This window comes from Solea senegalensis, linkage group LG16, assembly GCF_019176455.1.
Source record: "Solea senegalensis isolate Sse05_10M linkage group LG16, IFAPA_SoseM_1, whole genome shotgun sequence".
NCBI lineage: Eukaryota > Metazoa > Chordata > Actinopteri > Pleuronectiformes > Soleidae > Solea > Solea senegalensis.
The window spans coordinates 17472828-17489868 of record NC_058036.1 but is presented as its reverse complement, the minus strand read 5'-3'; the positions used below and the strand labels follow the sequence as shown (position 1 = coordinate 17489868).

The window sequence follows — 17041 nt, the reverse complement described above, 5'->3', positions numbered from 1 at the left end:
AAATGGGCTGTACACTGTCTGAGTATAAATATTGCTGTTGTATTACTGTCAGCCCCTCATCACTGCTGCCATTTAATCATATCCTTTGCCTCTGCCGGGGCTTAACCATTAGATTGTTGAACCCGCCGTATGGTGTGGCAGTCTACTGAGCAGCAATCAAGAGCGTTGGCGTTGTGTAAGTGAGAAATGATTGACAGCGTGCCATGGTGTTCCCATTTATTTCTTCTCCGGAGCTGTTTTCTGTCAGAACGGCTATTGATTTTTCCATAAAGTAAGAAAACAAGTACCGTTTAGGGGCTAGGGAGGTCAGCACAAATGAAACCAGAAGATGTAAGGCCTTGTGTCTGTCCCATTACTGGTTACCTCAAATGTCTTATTCTCACATAGTTTTTTTTATACGATCAGCTGATAACCAGATCAACCAGAAATATGCTGTTCTATGCCTTCGGGTGTGGGAAATGCACTGTTCCAGTAGCACGTGCATACTGTACACTGTTCTTTAAATGCATATAAATCAATCATTATTATTAAAAACACCACATTGTGAATTATATTGAATGACTGTATTGTTTTTTCCCATTTTTTCTTCACATTTTCTCCAATTTGTTTCATAATCTCTGAGTGACTAATTAAAGGTGCTAAAGTAACGGCAGCTAATTATGTGATTATTGTGTTGTTATTATTCTGGTACTATTTAGTCCAGTGTGATTCCACATTACGAGCCACGTTTAATTTTGCTAAATAGAATGCACACAAGAGGGTGGACTATGGGACACTGGGACAAGCCAGGGTTTAATTACCCAGCCCAAAACAGAAATTCATTTCAAAGCAAATCAATACCACAAGTCCCTTATTTATTTGTGACAATATTTCTCAAAAGGAAATAATGAGCTGGCAGACGCCTGGAGGCATAACTATCAAAGATCTCTCCCTGGTGATCATCTCAGCTATAGGAGATGGGGATGAAGAACTCTATCATTCATTTTTAATGTCAACTCAATACTTTAAAGTGGAGTGGCATGATTGTGATACATTTTTTTGGTTTAGTTGAGGACATGCTGAATATTGACAACTGGCTCGATGGAGACAGGCCGTATAGATCATCTTAAATGTCGCCTTGTTAATTGCTTCTGTCTGATAGTAGTTATGCCCATGACTTTTATGTTATGGGTTTAACTGCCTTAGTAACTTTCCATTTAAAGGGTAAAAAGGGCTTTCATAGTTTTGAGCTCCTTTTTCGAAATGGTTGTAATCTTGACTCCTTGGATAATAATGAGATTAACATTTGGCTTGTTGGAATTAGTTGAATTTTCACATCTTTGTTCTTTCTTGGAACCTAAATATCACTATTTGCAGGCCTGTCTCTGTAAAAATCATTATAATGAACTTAATTGATAGATGAATGCAACAGTTGTGCATTAAAATCTCTAAAAACGTAATGCCGTCATCCTTTTAACCCTCAATGCTACAAGTTCAGGGGCAAACCTGTTATGAAAGGTCAGAGTGAGGAAGGAAATATTACTACTACTACTACTACTACTACTAGGTACTACTAGTTAACGTCAAAGTCTATTGGAAAGACACAGCAAGGAAGAAAATACAACATTACCCCTCAGACATGTTTTCATCTGCACCATCTCCATGCTCGTTGGTCATCTTTCTCTTCCAGCATTTCTTCCCCATCAGTCTGGCTCCTTCAGTATGTCTGTCTGCTCCCATCCAACCACCAGACCTCTTCTTCGATTCTGACAATTGCTGCATCCTAGATGGCCTGAACCTCCGTTTCCCATCCACACCAGAAATACTTAACTTCTGCTGCAGGCTGACCGCGACACCTGAGGTCATACGTTTGACCTTCCTTCGCCTCCTGAGGGGCCGTCCTGGATTATTCTCGGCGAAAGAGTCAGACTCTGGCCAGGAGGGCTGCCTCATCCTGGCTGGACCTCTCATGATGGAGTGCCAATGGTTGTTTGAAGTCAAGTCATCAGAGTCACTGCAGTTGGCCAAAGAGGCAGCGATGGTTGAGGAAGAGTCCTGCCTGTACTGTTTGGCTTCGTCCAAGCTGGACTCTGAGGCCTCAATCCAGCAACGTCTGTGCTCTGTCGGATAAAGAGAGGACTCGCGGTAGCGCTTGCGGACTCTGCGGCGGCGGATCTGCCTGCGCTGCTGCAGTGGACTCAAGACCATTTCCTCCCACAGCTCCCCCAGCTTAGTCTGCTCCGAGGTCTGCTCCAGTGCAGACACCAAGTCCTGCACCAGCTCATCCATCATGGTGCTGAGGACAAGACACAACAGGGGAAACTTCAGTGGTGTGGTTACAGAGTTAAGCTGATGACCATTGCCCAAACACATGTAGTGCTGCGAGACGTCTTGAAGATGAAACAGACTTACTAAAATCTATGACTGATAGAGGGGCAGTTATAGGGGTTATAACTGCAAAATCAATCTTTAAAATGTATTCACCATTGCCTTTTACATAATCGTGTTGGCTGGCTCATTTTTATTTATAAATGCATTTTAGGTCTGCTGCCATCACACCTGGGCTTTTATTAGTCAAAAAGTAAGTCCATGTGGTCACAGGATTAGTTTGTTTTTTGTCAGTTCAATTAGTCAGGAACATGGAAAGATCACTTTTAAGTTTGCTGCTCCCTGTGACTGGAATGGTCTGCAAAATGACCAAAAGATAAGATATTATACATGAAATAAACAGCAAATAACAGACAGCATTATTAATTGTGCTATTTTAATGTCTGTAACTTGACAAATCCTGTTGGGGATCTTGACCGGGTCACACCAGTCATCAGTTTCCGTAGTGTAGTGGTTATCACGTTCGCCTCACACGCGAAAGGTCCCCGGTTCGAAACCGGGCGGAAACACATCTTTGTACTTTAATGTCACTTTTTTTTTATCATAACGCTCATTACCTTAGAATAATTACTGTTTATTACTATTACTGTTTAATGTCTACCGCCATTGTGTGTGTGTATATATATATATTTATGTTTCTTCTCGAGAGGGAAAATGCTAAAACAGAGCTACATTCGCTTTCCCCCATCTGAGTAACGCGGGCTGTTTGAGCGTTAGCACGTCGTTAGCAGCTACATCCCCCCCACACACACGCACGCACATACACCATCTCAATAACGAGCTAATGGAGCAGCTATAACGCTTAATAACAACAGAGCAGCGAGACAATAGCAGAGGCTGCTGAGTGTCAGTGCGGACTGTTACATAACAACTCGCATGTTGTGAGCTCAGCACAAGGACAAACTACAGCCACACTTCTCTCCACTGTGAGCAATTAGCGACATACAGTACACCTGTAAACACGCTGTTATAGATCTACGTGTATTATAAATACACACTGTGCACAGCTGTCGTTGTATAACGGCCAATAAGCCAGTGTGTCTGAGCACTCACCAGTCGAAGCCTGTCTTGTTTTGTTTTCAGCAGCACAGCTGGGACACCGTTCTCACTTCCGTCCTGCTGTGAGCCAATCAGGTGTCTCCGTGCTGCCGTCAGCCAATCACGTACCTCCGCGCTGCTGTCAGCCAAACAGTTCTGGCAACAGAGGGAAGTGACTGAGGGGGCTTTTAAAATTTGTATGGGTACAATTATTTTTCTGAATTGACATCAATCGATCAAAATCAGCAGGGGAAACAGTTGTTTACAGCTCTATTTATTCTTATCTCCTCAGCTCAGTTGTCAATAGTTTTCTATAGATAAATAAAGCTTCAGCAGTTAAAGGTCAAAGTTCCTTTATGACCTGGTGGCTCCGGGCCTTACAGTACCAGAACAGCAGCAGCAGCAGCACAGCATCAGTGCAGAAAGAGACCCAAACTCAGCCTGCTGTACTGCAGATAACATAGTTTATATCCTATATGTTGTTTATCTAATATTACAGTATTGACAGCATTTCCTGGTGTTGTACAACACCATCAAAAACATTATGACTCCAGGTTTTGGAAATCAATAACAAATGCTTCAGCACAATAACAATAACTACTTTAGACACTTGAGGCAATATGAATATGAATATGAAATCATACTAATATTACTTTTACTGTGGAGTGAACTCATTCCAGTCTGTACAGAGCTCAATAAAAAGACATTTTTCTACTTTGCCTCTCAATCATGGAACATTACAGCAGATCTAAAGCTGTCCAGCTTGATCCCACTTGGGGATATTAACCTTATTTTAGGTTCACTTGAGAAAGTATCTTTGGAAACTTATTCCCCCTTTTTTTTAGTACTTTCTGCCACTTGGCACTTAGAGCTGAATGAATGTGTGTCTGAACTAATTGCTGTGAATAAAAACTTTAAACATAGAAGATTGATCACAGCCAAATTATAACAAGCCCAGTTTGAATATCAACACCAGCAAAGGGCTGGAAGAGGAAGTAGAATAATATGCAGATCAATTAATGTCATTCCTACATATTATTTTAAACAAACGGCTTTAAATACTTACAGTCTCAGGGCATCACAAAGCTTTGTTGTTTTAATGTCTGGCAAATTATGTGACCGTTGGGCTTTTGGATTGGATTTATGTGACAAAAAAAATAAATTTAAAACTGCACCCAGGTATTTTCTGGCTGTGCTCCAATAAATAAATAATTATGTTGTATGGTCATTATAGCATATTAAAGTTTCATTCAAGATCAACAAGGATACTGTTTGCACATTGATTCTTGACTCCACATGTGAGAAGAAATGAGTCTGTACACTGTTGCCTTTAAGACTTAAAGGTTATTGTTCCAAATCTACATGTATGGTAACGTTGTGTTAATTTCTTCCAGACAAAATCCAACAGCATGTTAAATTTGTAATTACTGTAGCTGTAGATTGTACGATGACAATAATCCCATCGCCATCCGCACCTTTTTAAAACAATAGTGAGCTAATAAGTGTTTTACGATGTGTCGTGACAACTCTCATCCAGTGTGTTTCTGAATGGGGGGTGGGGGGGGAGTCATTTACCACTTCTTTCATCTCTCAGATGAAGGCAACCCAAATAATGAAAAAGAAAAGTCTGTGAAAATGAGCACAAAAGCCATTCAATCTCTCTCATCTTCCTCTTAATAACTGCAAATTTCCCCCTGGGCCCATGGGAGAGGGCCTCTCTGTGCTGCTGCCACCTTATCTGTTGCCTCCATATTTCAGCATGCTGAGTGTCTCCCTCTGTACCCAGCCCCCGGCCTCCTTTCGCTGGAGCCTGTGGGGAAGCTGGGGCTCCTGGGCCTGCCATTGTTCTGGCCTGGGAGGAAAGTCCAGAGAGAGCCCCAGAAGCCAAAGAGTGGGAATATTAAAAAAAAAAAAACTTCAGCCACTGCTTCATTAAGAAGCAGCCTTTCAAAAGCAAACATATCAGAAACAGCCCCTTTTCAGGGGCAGTAATTAGCAATTTGGAAACCTTGCCCCCTCAGGATATACAGTTTCAATTTAGTCAGCAGCTTTAGATTCTTAGGCACTTAATATTCATTGTTTCTGCCATCTTCCCAATTTCTCGACGTACATTGTCTGGTCTTTTACTGGCGATAAAGTGTTTTATCTTTCATGTAATTCTTCTTTTCAATGAGCACTCTCTGCAAGAGGAGTTAATTTTTATAAATACATTTCTGAGGGATTTGCAGAGAATGTGAGGGGACATGATAGCAAAGTGCTCTCCAGGAAGCGTCGGACTCTCTATATCATACAGGGCTTCGTCGTGTGGTGTAAATAATGTATGGGAAAAGTTCCTGCAACTTTTACTAATACGTTTTTTGCAGCCCCTACGTCTACTAATATGAGAGATATGGTGTGAGTTTTCCTTTTTTATTTACTTGATTTTACAAGTACTGACTTACACTGTTATTTGTGTGTCTTTGGAGTAGCATACAGAACCTTTTCCATGGATTTAATAGCAATTTTTTGTCAACTGTTTATTAAGCCAAGCCACATATCATACCTCGGGGACAGACTGACACTTATCTTTGCCACCACGGAGCCTTTGTTTGAAAACGCTACCACTTCCTTTCATTTCCAATCAGCATTGTGTAATGGGAGTAATTGATTTTTGCCTCTTCTTCACAAATGAAAAACACTTGTGATTAAACATTTTTGTTTCCAAATCTAAATTCCAAAGATCTCCATCGACGCTTGAGCAGAAAATATGCAACTCATTAAAGCTAAAAAAAAAAAAAAGAAAAAAGAAAAAGAAGTTGATGTGAAAAGAGGAGGCAGGGAAAGAAATAATGAATGGAGTCCAAGTGAGCTATCTTTCCCGGGCAGAGCGCCACTAGGGATGCAAACTCGCAGCCACAAGAAATGAGCTACCTATCTGTGAAAAGAGTGACTGCTCCATCCTATTTGATTTGGCTTTCCTATCATCTCTTAAGAAGATGTCAGCCTTGCTTCTTCTATTGCTCTGAGCCTTTATCAACCCGGAGACGATTTCCATGTAAAAAAAAAAAAGGAAAAAAAATGAGGGGTGAGACACATTTCAGTGCCTTTCAGAGAGTAACACTAAAGAATAAGTGTTATGCGATAAAAAGGGGGTTGTTAAATAGATCTGTCTATTTGTATGGTAATAATGATCGCTTAAAGACTCCGTGCTCCGTGACTTGTAGAACAAGGAAACAAATCTGTATTCACGTATTGTGTTAACGCGACTCTCAAAACGACCTTGTGAAACTTTCACACAGTAAAAAATGAGTTGGATTGTCAAGTTTTTTTTGCCGCGTTTATCTCATTCTTTTCCCCCTGTTCTTTCAGTGGAGGAAAGCAACCAATACTGAACCAACCCCGTCCATTTCATACAAATGGGTTTGTAATAAACACAGGCAACAGATTCAAAAGTCACTTAAAAATGGTAAACAGTGTCTGTGCAACATCTTTTTACACAATGTTACTGTCACAGGGTCACCTGCTTAGAGACTGAACCTGTGTTCATCTGCTTCCCCCCCCCTGCAATTACCTCATCCCACTCACCTGAGCATCCCCGCCCACTTCCACACCTGGCCCTCATTATCCTCATCAGCCTCCCATTCAGTCTCCCTTTAAAATACAACCCAATCTCATTCACCCTCAGCCAGATTGCCATGCCACATGTCCTGCTCTCTGTTCCTAGGTTATTTTGATAAATAAATGTTGTTTTGGAAACTCTGAATTTGTATTTTGGGTTCAGTGCTTCCTGAGACGTTAACATGTGTAACACGTTTGAATCCATGAAAATATACACCATTGTCTTTTACAACTATTCAGATCACACTTATGTGATAGAATTTAAAGCTAAGGACTGATTAGATCTGGTGTCTGTAAATTTTAAACTTTACAAACCAAAAGGGGAAAAAAAGTTCCCAAATCCAATCATCAAAATGTACTTAAATGTACGACTTAAACTTGTGGAAACTTGCATTTTATATTCATCTGTCAGGACTGTTGCTCTCTACAAGTGCACAGTAGAGGAGCGGGAGGGGGAGCAGAAGCAGAATGAGGGAAAACTCTTTGCTCTCACTAGAGGTAGATTGATTAGCCTGCTAAGTTGAGCTGATTAATCAGGAACTGTTGGTTGGAAACGAGTGACGTTTACGGCTGATTATCTTCCCCATGAAGACAAAGTCTGAAGGTGCAATCCTCCATTCAAACTTAAGACGCTCTAAGTCTGCATTCTGGTTGACGTGTTTGCATCTTATGGTACTGACTTAGACTTAATGAAATTCTGATTATAATCTTTTATTCTTTTAGGTGTTCAAGATCAAAATGATCTTTAGTTGCAGGCCTAATGTTCTACAAACAAACTTTCTCGAACAAGTTCTCCTTTGTACATGCTCTACGGGAGAAACTGAAGAACCAAAACCAACTTTATTCACCACAGGTTCTGCTGTGTGAAAGAAAGACTTTATGCAAAGTGTCTGTGACCTTTTTACATTTAAGTGAACTTGCTGACACTTCCAAATTGGAAAGTGAACACCTATCATCCCGAGGACAGCTGCAATCACCCATTTCATCTTCTGCGGCTCATTCTCAATGGAGCTAGACCACAGTGTGTCATGACACGGGACTTAAAGTCACCATACGGAGACTCTGAAGGTTAACGCCAAACAAACTATAATGAGTGTTTGAATGTCATAGGTCTGTTTGTATATCTCTTTATTTTTTACTTCCTTGTCTCTGGGGTCAGCTTTTTGTAAAGTTCACGTCTCAGCTCGTTCTATTCTCCTGTCCTCCAGGCCACAGACCTGGTTTTCCCCAGCTTGGTCACCTGTTTCCATTTCCTTGCTGGGATAACTATAAAAATCTGTCAGGAGACAAGGTGGGGTTTTTTTTTTGCTCAGCTCAGCCCAGCTGGCAGATTGAAAGCCTCCTGTAATGTACAAGTCTGTTTTTATTATTCTTGCTAGAGGAACACTATTTCATCAAGTGCATGATTCCACAGAAGAGAGGAGATAGCCCCAGCCCGGCTATATTTCTTCCAATCAAACATTCCAAGGGGAAAAAATGAGTGGGTGCCATCAAATCCCAGAATAATGCTGCCAGATTTTATGTAAAAAGAAGGACTGATGGACAAATACAGGAAGGCAAGACAAGTTTAATGACGTGTGTTCAGGAGCTGAGATTGGAAAACTGACAGAGAAAAGCAGCCTCTTTGCCGGAATATAAATTGTTGTGCGCTGTAAAAAGGCTTTTATCTGGAGTGAATATGGGACGTAATACACAGGTCAGGGTTAAGTCATTTTCTCCGGCAAGTTAAGCGAATAATGAAGGCAAACCCGCGCGGAGAGGAGCACTGCTACTGCCAGTTTGTCTTCATTTATTATGCCAAATCTCATGATTTTGGCGTTGGCGCGGTGAGGGCTCTGGCGCGCACCGGTGGACGACATATCGCTTAATTTACACAAGGTAATGAAAGCAGGGAACGGGAGGACAAAACAATTTACCTGCTGACATGGGAAGAAGTGATTTGCGAACATAGGGGGGTGAGCGAAGGAGCAGGCAGAGGGCCAGGGCCAAGGGGTGGAAGAGGAGCAGAGAGAAAGGGTGTGCAGAATGACAATGGAGGTGGAGGTGGAGGGGGGGGTAACAAGATGAAAGTGACAGGCAGGAAGGCAACTTTTAAAGCTTCAGCGTCTGCGTCTTAGTTGATGATCTTAGTTGAAAAATCTTTCTCCTTCCCTAAGACACACAATCACAAACATCACACACACACAAAAATGTGCAATCAGGGGGCGAAATTGACCTCAAATCTGGAGGGTCTGTTCTGACAAGGCCCTTGTTTTACCCGCACCCCCTCCAGCTGTAATCACTTATCAGGGAGCCACTTGTGTGGCGGGGATGGGCAGCGTCAACATCACTCTATGGTCGCAACAGGTATTTTCTCTCAAAGACCAAATCTCTCCCTGATTGTTGCCTCACACTGAACCGGCTGACCAGTTCAGTGAGCATGTGGCACATAAGTTACCCACATAAGCCTTACATCACAAATAACCTAGATCTAAATTTTGTCCGAAAACAGCCAATCACTCAACAGTATTGATGGATGCGTTCTAAAAAGTACTTGAAAGGCCATTCAGCTGATGGCTTTTCTCACAATCAGAAGAAAGTCTGGCCGAGACTCCTGAAAATATGGCTGGAGCAGCACTGTAATTTTCCAATCACTAGCCCTTCAGGCCAGGCCACTCCTTAGGGCAGTAAGATCAGATGAGCGCCGGCATTTTATTTTGTAAAAGGCCAGACTCCATTTGTCTGCTCACAAATAAAAACAATCTAGGAACAGGGGAGAGATCGGCTTTTTGGTCTCTCTGGAGAGAGGCCAAAGACGGCGCAGCAGCAGGAGGAGGAGGAGGAGGAGGAAGAGGTCGGGCGAGAAAGAGGGGAGGTGGAGGTGATCGGGGACAAGGCAGTGACACAGATAACCAGTGGATGGTTGGTTCTGGTGATGATGAACAGGGATGCGGCTCAGCACCAGATGCCTGTTGTGAAGACTCACTGCAGGGTGAGACAGAGAGAGGAAGTGTCACTCTCCGCAGGCCTGCTGGGCCAACCTGGACTCTGCTGAGTCCTGCTGCTTGAGTCTTCACAACAAATCAAACACCATAACACCCATCCCTCCCCAAAACAGGGCCACACACATCGCCAGGCCCTCCATCAATGTTTGGAAGAATGTGTTAGCAAACACAAGCACACTTTTTTGGCATGAACGTCCACCTCGTCTACCTGCTTTCTGTAGACTTTCTTGTCTGTGGACTAATATTTAGTAACTGTTCACACCTTAACATTAAAATGTGATGGGATCACAGATGAATCAAATACACACTCATGTCACGACTGTTTGCAAGCAGAAAATTATGTTTTAACGAGACAGACTGTACAGATGTGTCCACTGTCGATGTGTTAGTGCATCTGTGTGCGTTCAAGTGACAGATTGAGAGGGAGAGAGAGAGAGAAAAGAAGCTTTATTCCCTCTGCTGCAACATGAAATAAATTTTAACCATCATATTGTTGGATTGGCACCAGCGACACTCATGTGGAGGATAAAGTGGTAGAAGATGAATGGATGGATGTTAATATTGTGGCGGCTGCTATATATAAATGAATATAACAGAGCTGATTAGTGTAATAAAAAAAAAAAAACAGCGCGGCTCAGAGGACGTCAGCTGTTAGAGGTTATCACTAATCCATCCTGAGGACCGATTTTTTTTCACGCAGCTCAAATTGAGCGTCCTTAAACCACCTCCAAATGTGGTTGCATTCAGGCTGTCATCTGCCTGTGATTGTACCACTCAGTGTGGATGTTACCATGAGGACTGAACAGGGTCGGTGGGATAACCCAGAGGCTGATGTGAGCTCAGCTCTTTGCCTGAGCTGTGGGTGTATGGGGGGCGGGGGGGGCTCCCTACAGCCTCCACCCTCCTCTGACCACAGTTCTTTCCACAGGCTGGTTTCCCCCTCACAATGAGAGGTGACAGTGAACAGTGGAACTCGTCAGTGTGAATAACACACAGTCACGCTTGGGGAGACCCTCTGGTGGAGCGAGGCGCACACACACACACACACACACACTCACACGATGCGCACACTGAGGCTCAAGGGCCCGGTGTTAGGCACGCTGTCAACCTCAGTGAACTGCCTTCCTTTACAGCTTAACCAGGGACAAATTGAACAATTTGATGGGTTAAATTTGACATGTTTTTCCATCTGACCCGCGTTTGTCGTACAGAACAATCACTTTCCGTCGTCTGACGGGGTGAAAAGAGTGGAGCAGCAGATATATATGAGTTTTTAATGAATGCAATCAGCATACGGTGCTACTTTTGGATTGCAGCAAAGGTCAGAGTGACATTTTTCACATTTACGAACTCAGCTGAGCTCACATTACTGTGCCATCAGGCCTGTGTTATGCACATGTCCAACACCAAGTCCTGCTGCGTCCTTCAACGGCACCTTATAAGAGCAGTCCAGAAGACAACCAGTGGTCAGGCTTAATTTACCCACTTTCTCTGTCCACTGCCCCATCAGCATATAGTATCACATAACTGCTAATGGGCTAATGGAGGAAGGGGGAGGGGAGGGGCAGCGGGGGGGGAGGCTACGATGGCGATAGTTAGGGAAATGGAGCTCAGGTTCATCCAAACATTTAATAACTTATTCAATCCGGAGCGTTCACCTCTTGCCGGGCTAATTATATCATTTAACTGGCTTGGACGAGGGCCTGCGTGGACCCACTGTCTTACAGTGTCATCACATAATTATGACTTATGCCAGTGTGGCCTAGCGAGCTGGATGAAGTCAGCCTGCCATAAATTTTAATGATCACTTAGACAATACGAACGTTTCCAGGGCTTCCATGGAATTAGCAGGGAAATATGGACACCGTCGCATGGAAAAGCTGAAGTGTGGAAACAAGAGAGAGGACATGAGGGGCCAGTGTTAGAGGAAGCAATGGAAGACGGTATGTGTGTGTGTGTGTGCACATTTCAAACTGTGGTAGGGTTAAGTTTAGGGGTAGGTATTAACAAGTTATGGTTAAGGTTAGGGGTAATGCTTTGTTTAGACTGTCCAAATTAATGGATGTCAGTGCAGTGTCCTGAGAAGAATAGCTGTGCAAACCTGTGTGTGTGTGTGTGAGAGAGCGAGACATATTTGAGAAAGGTGAGTTTAGACTCAGACACAGTCACTTGATTGTGTGGGATCAGGTTCTGTGGCCACTGCTCTGCTGGGAGGCCAACATCAGGTCTGTCTGAAGGCTAAACACCAGAGTGTAGTCTGTTTCAATGGAAAAACAGCAACTGACACTCCACGCTTGCGGGCCAATGGCTGACCTCATTCTACGAATAAAATGTCGACGGAGGGGAGGAAAGCCTGGCGTGTCGAATATGGAAAGTTGATGCCTTATTCCTCAGTGCTGCAGCAGTTTGTAAAAACTTTTCAAAGTTGGGGGGAAAAAAGAGTAAAGGCCATAATGATGGGAAAATAGATGGGGCATAATGACAACTATTGAGTGTCTTTCTTTTAATAGCTGTAAAATGGCTAATTAGCCCTTTTTGATTAATCATGGTGGGATCGTGCATTGGAAGGTTTGATTCTCCTGGGGTTTAATAGTTTTTCTGCTAAAATAATTTCACATCTCTGGTTTAATTAGGAAGTATTTTGTGACCTATGTAACCTTTAAGTTTTGATATGTGATAATACGTTTAAGTTCCCTTTGTCTCATTTCAAGTTTTGTCCAAATGTAGCTTAGAATCACAAATATCATTGTAAACCTACACCACAGGATAAGCAATATTGATTTCAAGATGCAGGTGGCCGACCCAGATATTCTGCTCTTATTAAAAAAGGGAGAAGAGCGAGCGCAGTCCAAAGAGAAGCTGATCTGCCTTGCACTTAATATTAATGTCTGTTTTGTGGATATCACATTACAGGAGGACCCAGCTCCTGCGGTGGAGCGATTGAATGACAGAGATTACCTGTTCGGAAAGCACCACGAGACAGCTGATTGTTAATGCATGACACAAAAATGTTTTGGTTTACTCACAGATATGGCTTGAGTTTCTTGTTTTTTCTTTCGGAAACCCGATTCACCGGGCTGAAGTGAATTGCGGGGAGAGTTGTGGGTCACAAGGTCTCCATTGAGAGTCGACCGCGGCGTCTGGCTCCTGAGGTACCTGTACCTTCTAGACTTGGGGGGTCATCCACACCACGCTCATCCCACTCAGCCTGTGTTGTCCTAGAGGGGATATAACAGGAAAACATAATCTCACACCACAATTTCATTCCTTCAGCAGCAGCAGATTAGATTGAAACTTCGTAGCACACTTTCCCGGGGCTGTCAAATGAGCTGTCAGTCATGCGTCAGAGCCAGGCCCCGCTCATCTGCTCTAATACATCACACAGCTGTTTATATGGATCAGTATGAGCAGCACTCTCTACACAAACACCAGCAGCTCGTCTGCTGGGACACAGGGTGATTGATACCATTTCCCCAGCTCTTCACACTCATGCCCATTTGTATAGTTGGTTGGAGAAGGGGCCCCGGTCTCCACTGACACCTACAGTGCCCGTCATTGCCTCATGGAGAACATGACATCAGCCTTGGAAACACAGGTACACACACGGAGAATGGGCAGCTTTCCATTCATAATGTACAGTGTGACAGCCACAGACAGATGGCGGCCTGGTATTCGTATTTCCTGAACAATAAAAGCAATGGATTACTTCAGCTATTAAATCAACTGTTTAACCTCCATATTATCAGAGCTGATAGACGGTTATTGCACGTTTAATATTTTTTGTACAGCTCAGAAATACACAGCTGCTGATTCTGCTTGTGACTGCTGTGGTTGCTGATGGGCCTGGGCTTGTTTTGTGTACAGTTCTATTGGCATATTGGCTAAGATAATAGCCACTTGGCACATAGACAGCTATCCATCCTAATCTCAGTTTCACTAATCCAATTGAGGCAACCTGCTTGGCATGAGCGAGACTCATCTGTCTTTACTGTTCATTAATGGGGCTCCACCTGCAGCTCGGAACCGTTCGGACTGAAAGCAAACCCAATATATTATTACTGCTCTCCTATGCAGGTATGTGATTCAATTCAATATCGCAACGACCGCACTACAGTTTCTGTTTTTCAAGCCTGTCTTGAGTAAAGAGCTGTCACCGGTTTTTCTTTTTTCTTTCCATGGCAGGATTTTTATGTTGTGCAGTGGAATGATAATAATGTTTCTAATCTTGTTACATAGCACACTGAATTGTCTTCCATGTTAATGATGGACCGGCCCCCTCCCTGCACCACAGAGATGCTTACTTTCAATTTGTGTACTGTCATCTCCCCGCCATGTAGCTGAAATTGATGCTCCCTCTTCCTTTTAATTAAATCAAAAAACAGTCGGGGGTCCAGGCAGGTGGGGGACCTGCTCCCATATACAGCTGTCACAAAGACCTGGCTGACTCCAGGAAGAATCAGGGCTGCTGCTCTTCTCCCGCCTGCGTTTCACTGTGTGTTTGTATGTGGACCCAAAGAGCTGCAAACAACAAGCACAAAAAAGGATGTCACACATATGATTTTCAAATCAGAACTAACTTTATCATAATATTGATTTGAGTCAAAACAACAACAACATTTTTTCTGGTAAATAAATAAACAAATAACAATCCGAGGAATCCGTCTCAGGTGAGTTTGCCCTTGGGCATGGCTGGAGCCAAAGTCTATGAAACAAGAGCGTAAAATTCCCACACATTAGAAGGCAGATAATTGGATTTCCTGTGTCCTGTATGGTGGGCAGTGTGGTTCCTGCAGCTGTGACATTATCAAGGTAACATAACCTGAAGGCTGCGGTGCAGCAGCACAGGCCCCGCAAGGCCTGTCCTCCAGTTCCACATCACTGCCTGCTTGGCTATTCATCCTGTGGACCCTGCAAATGAAATTATGGGAGGAAGAGCAAAGGACATTCTTTGGGAATTAATCCCATTTGTGCCTAAACCCACTTCAGATTTTTATAGTGAGGCCCTCTTTAGATGTAAGCCGCATTTACAATTAGACAAGGCCATAGGAAGATTGAAAGAAATACTGTGCATGTTGGTTTGTTTGGGTGGCGTGAATCTGCAAACACTGACGCTGAAATACGACGAGAGATAGAAGTTATTCATAAAAATCAGACGTAACTGAGACGCATCTGCTCCAAATGCCACACGCTTAGGTGTCGTCCGAGTGCTCCATTCGTTTTATTATTACCACATTGACAACATAATAATGTTGATTAGAATCGATTATTTTTAGATAAATGAAAACTGAGAATACGTTCAATAATGCCGCGGAGAATCTGAAATAAGGATTTAACTGGGATGTATGAATAAAGCAGCATGATTCACTTATAGGGCTTCTTTTAAATTCATCATCTTCACATATCTAGAATCAAAGGAGATTCTTTTTATTACCAATTAAAAGATATTGGACACATTACAGACGCTTGCAGTGGTCTCTGCAGTCGAATGTGACGTAAAATTGAGCTATGCACATACACGGTCAATCACAAAAACATCATATATATATATACATAAAATGTATCCTTGTAAGTAAATACTTGATGAATGTTTCAAAAGGTTACTGTTCTTTTTCTTTTAGAAAAAACGTCCTAAAACACAACATAACCCTGATATTGCTGTAAAGTCACTAAATCTGTAAAAATATTGTGACATTTGTTAGAGACAAAATCTTACACTTAATATGTTTACAATGAATGACAATAACGATGATGACGTGTTCGTTCATGAGGTAAAAAAATAATCAACACAATGCTCGATTTTTGTTTTTGTTTTCTGTTTTTCTCATTCTGTAAATGTGTGGTGTTTACTTAACCTGACTAAACTAGGATTAAATCTCACAAACACGGATTATTATTTCCATGAATTGCTCCCAATATATATAAAAAAAACAAGCTATGCTAATATGCTAATATGTACAGCAGTTTAGAATTTAAAAGAGCTAGTTTATAAACTAATGTAGACAATGACCTTAAATTCTATTTAAAAAAAAACAATGTTTTACCTTTTTAATACAGATACTTTAATGGCATAGACTTTTTTGTTATGTTCCGTTCAAGCCACTCAAACAGAGGAAGCACCTGACGTTAATTAGGCCCGTCAGGTTCCGCTCATGGTGCACTGAAGGCAAACACTGCCCCCTAGTGACGATCCGGCAACACAAACAAACTGAATATAATATAATCCCAGCAGTGTTTTTGTACAAAGACAAACCTCCCGTGCTTTAAGATGACCAAAATCTCATTTGTTATTATTATTATTATTAGAATAATTATTATTTTATTTTTTTTCACTACATAAATACTTAGTAAAACTTAATGAAGGACTAGTCTGTATAAGATATTATATACTTCTCTAGTATTCTCCATATAAATTGTATACATGCTGTGTGTATATGTATATATATATATATATATATATATATATATATATATATATATATATATATATATATATATATATATATATAACATGCTGCATGAACAAAAATGTAATGTCCTTCACAGAAACAAAGAGTTCATTAAAGCATTTACTAAATGCATGTTACAGATGTGTCACGAAACCTTCAGCTATATTGGTTTAAGTGCTGGTCTGATTTTTGAGCTCCTTCACATCAAGACCAGCAAAGTGGTGTCTATTTTATATACTCTCCTCTTTCCTGGTGACAATAAATCTATATTTATTTCTGTTTTATTATGTGGCTCATATTATTGATTTTCAATTCAAAGTGTGATGACATAATGCCAAAAAATAATATTTGAACTGTGATTTCTGCGAGCAATGTTTCCATACACTCATTTTGTAGGAACTTTTTGAGTCGGCCTCTTAAACATCCATATGAGAGTAGAGTTATTGAAATAAATAACTATGTCATTTAATAATTATGAGAGGGTGCTTCTTTTTTTTATTCACTCAAGGCCCTGCTCACTGAAATGTCTGTGCACACACACACAGTGCAAACAATAATCTGTCCTGTCCACTACACACAAATGTACTGTTGTAATTGTAAACATACACA

General features: G+C 41.8%; 1 protein-coding gene and 1 non-coding gene across 5 annotated transcripts in view; one reads left to right on the top strand and one right to left on the bottom strand.

Moving 5' to 3' along the window:
* Positions 1-17041, bottom strand: part of LOC122782591 (G patch domain-containing protein 2-like) — a 40467-nt gene that overhangs the window by 17262 nt on the left and 6164 nt on the right. For 2 of the 4 annotated variants that reach the window (XM_044046995.1, XM_044046998.1), the window contains exons 3-6: positions 14288-14504; positions 13013-13667; positions 3421-3561; positions 1610-2275 (exon numbers count right to left, since the gene is read on the bottom strand). In XM_044046995.1, coding sequence (XP_043902930.1) covers positions 1610-2271 — 662 coding nt within the window. In that variant the 5' untranslated portion in view covers positions 2272-2275; positions 3421-3561; positions 13013-13667; positions 14288-14504. The remainder of the gene's footprint in view (positions 1-1609; positions 2276-3420; positions 3562-13012; positions 13668-14287; positions 14505-17041) is intronic. The other 2 variants (XM_044046996.1, XM_044046997.1) reach the window with 2 other exon arrangements.
* On the top strand, positions 2804-2876 carry trnav-cac. The gene has a single exon. It is a non-coding gene; the product is annotated as a tRNA-Val (tRNA).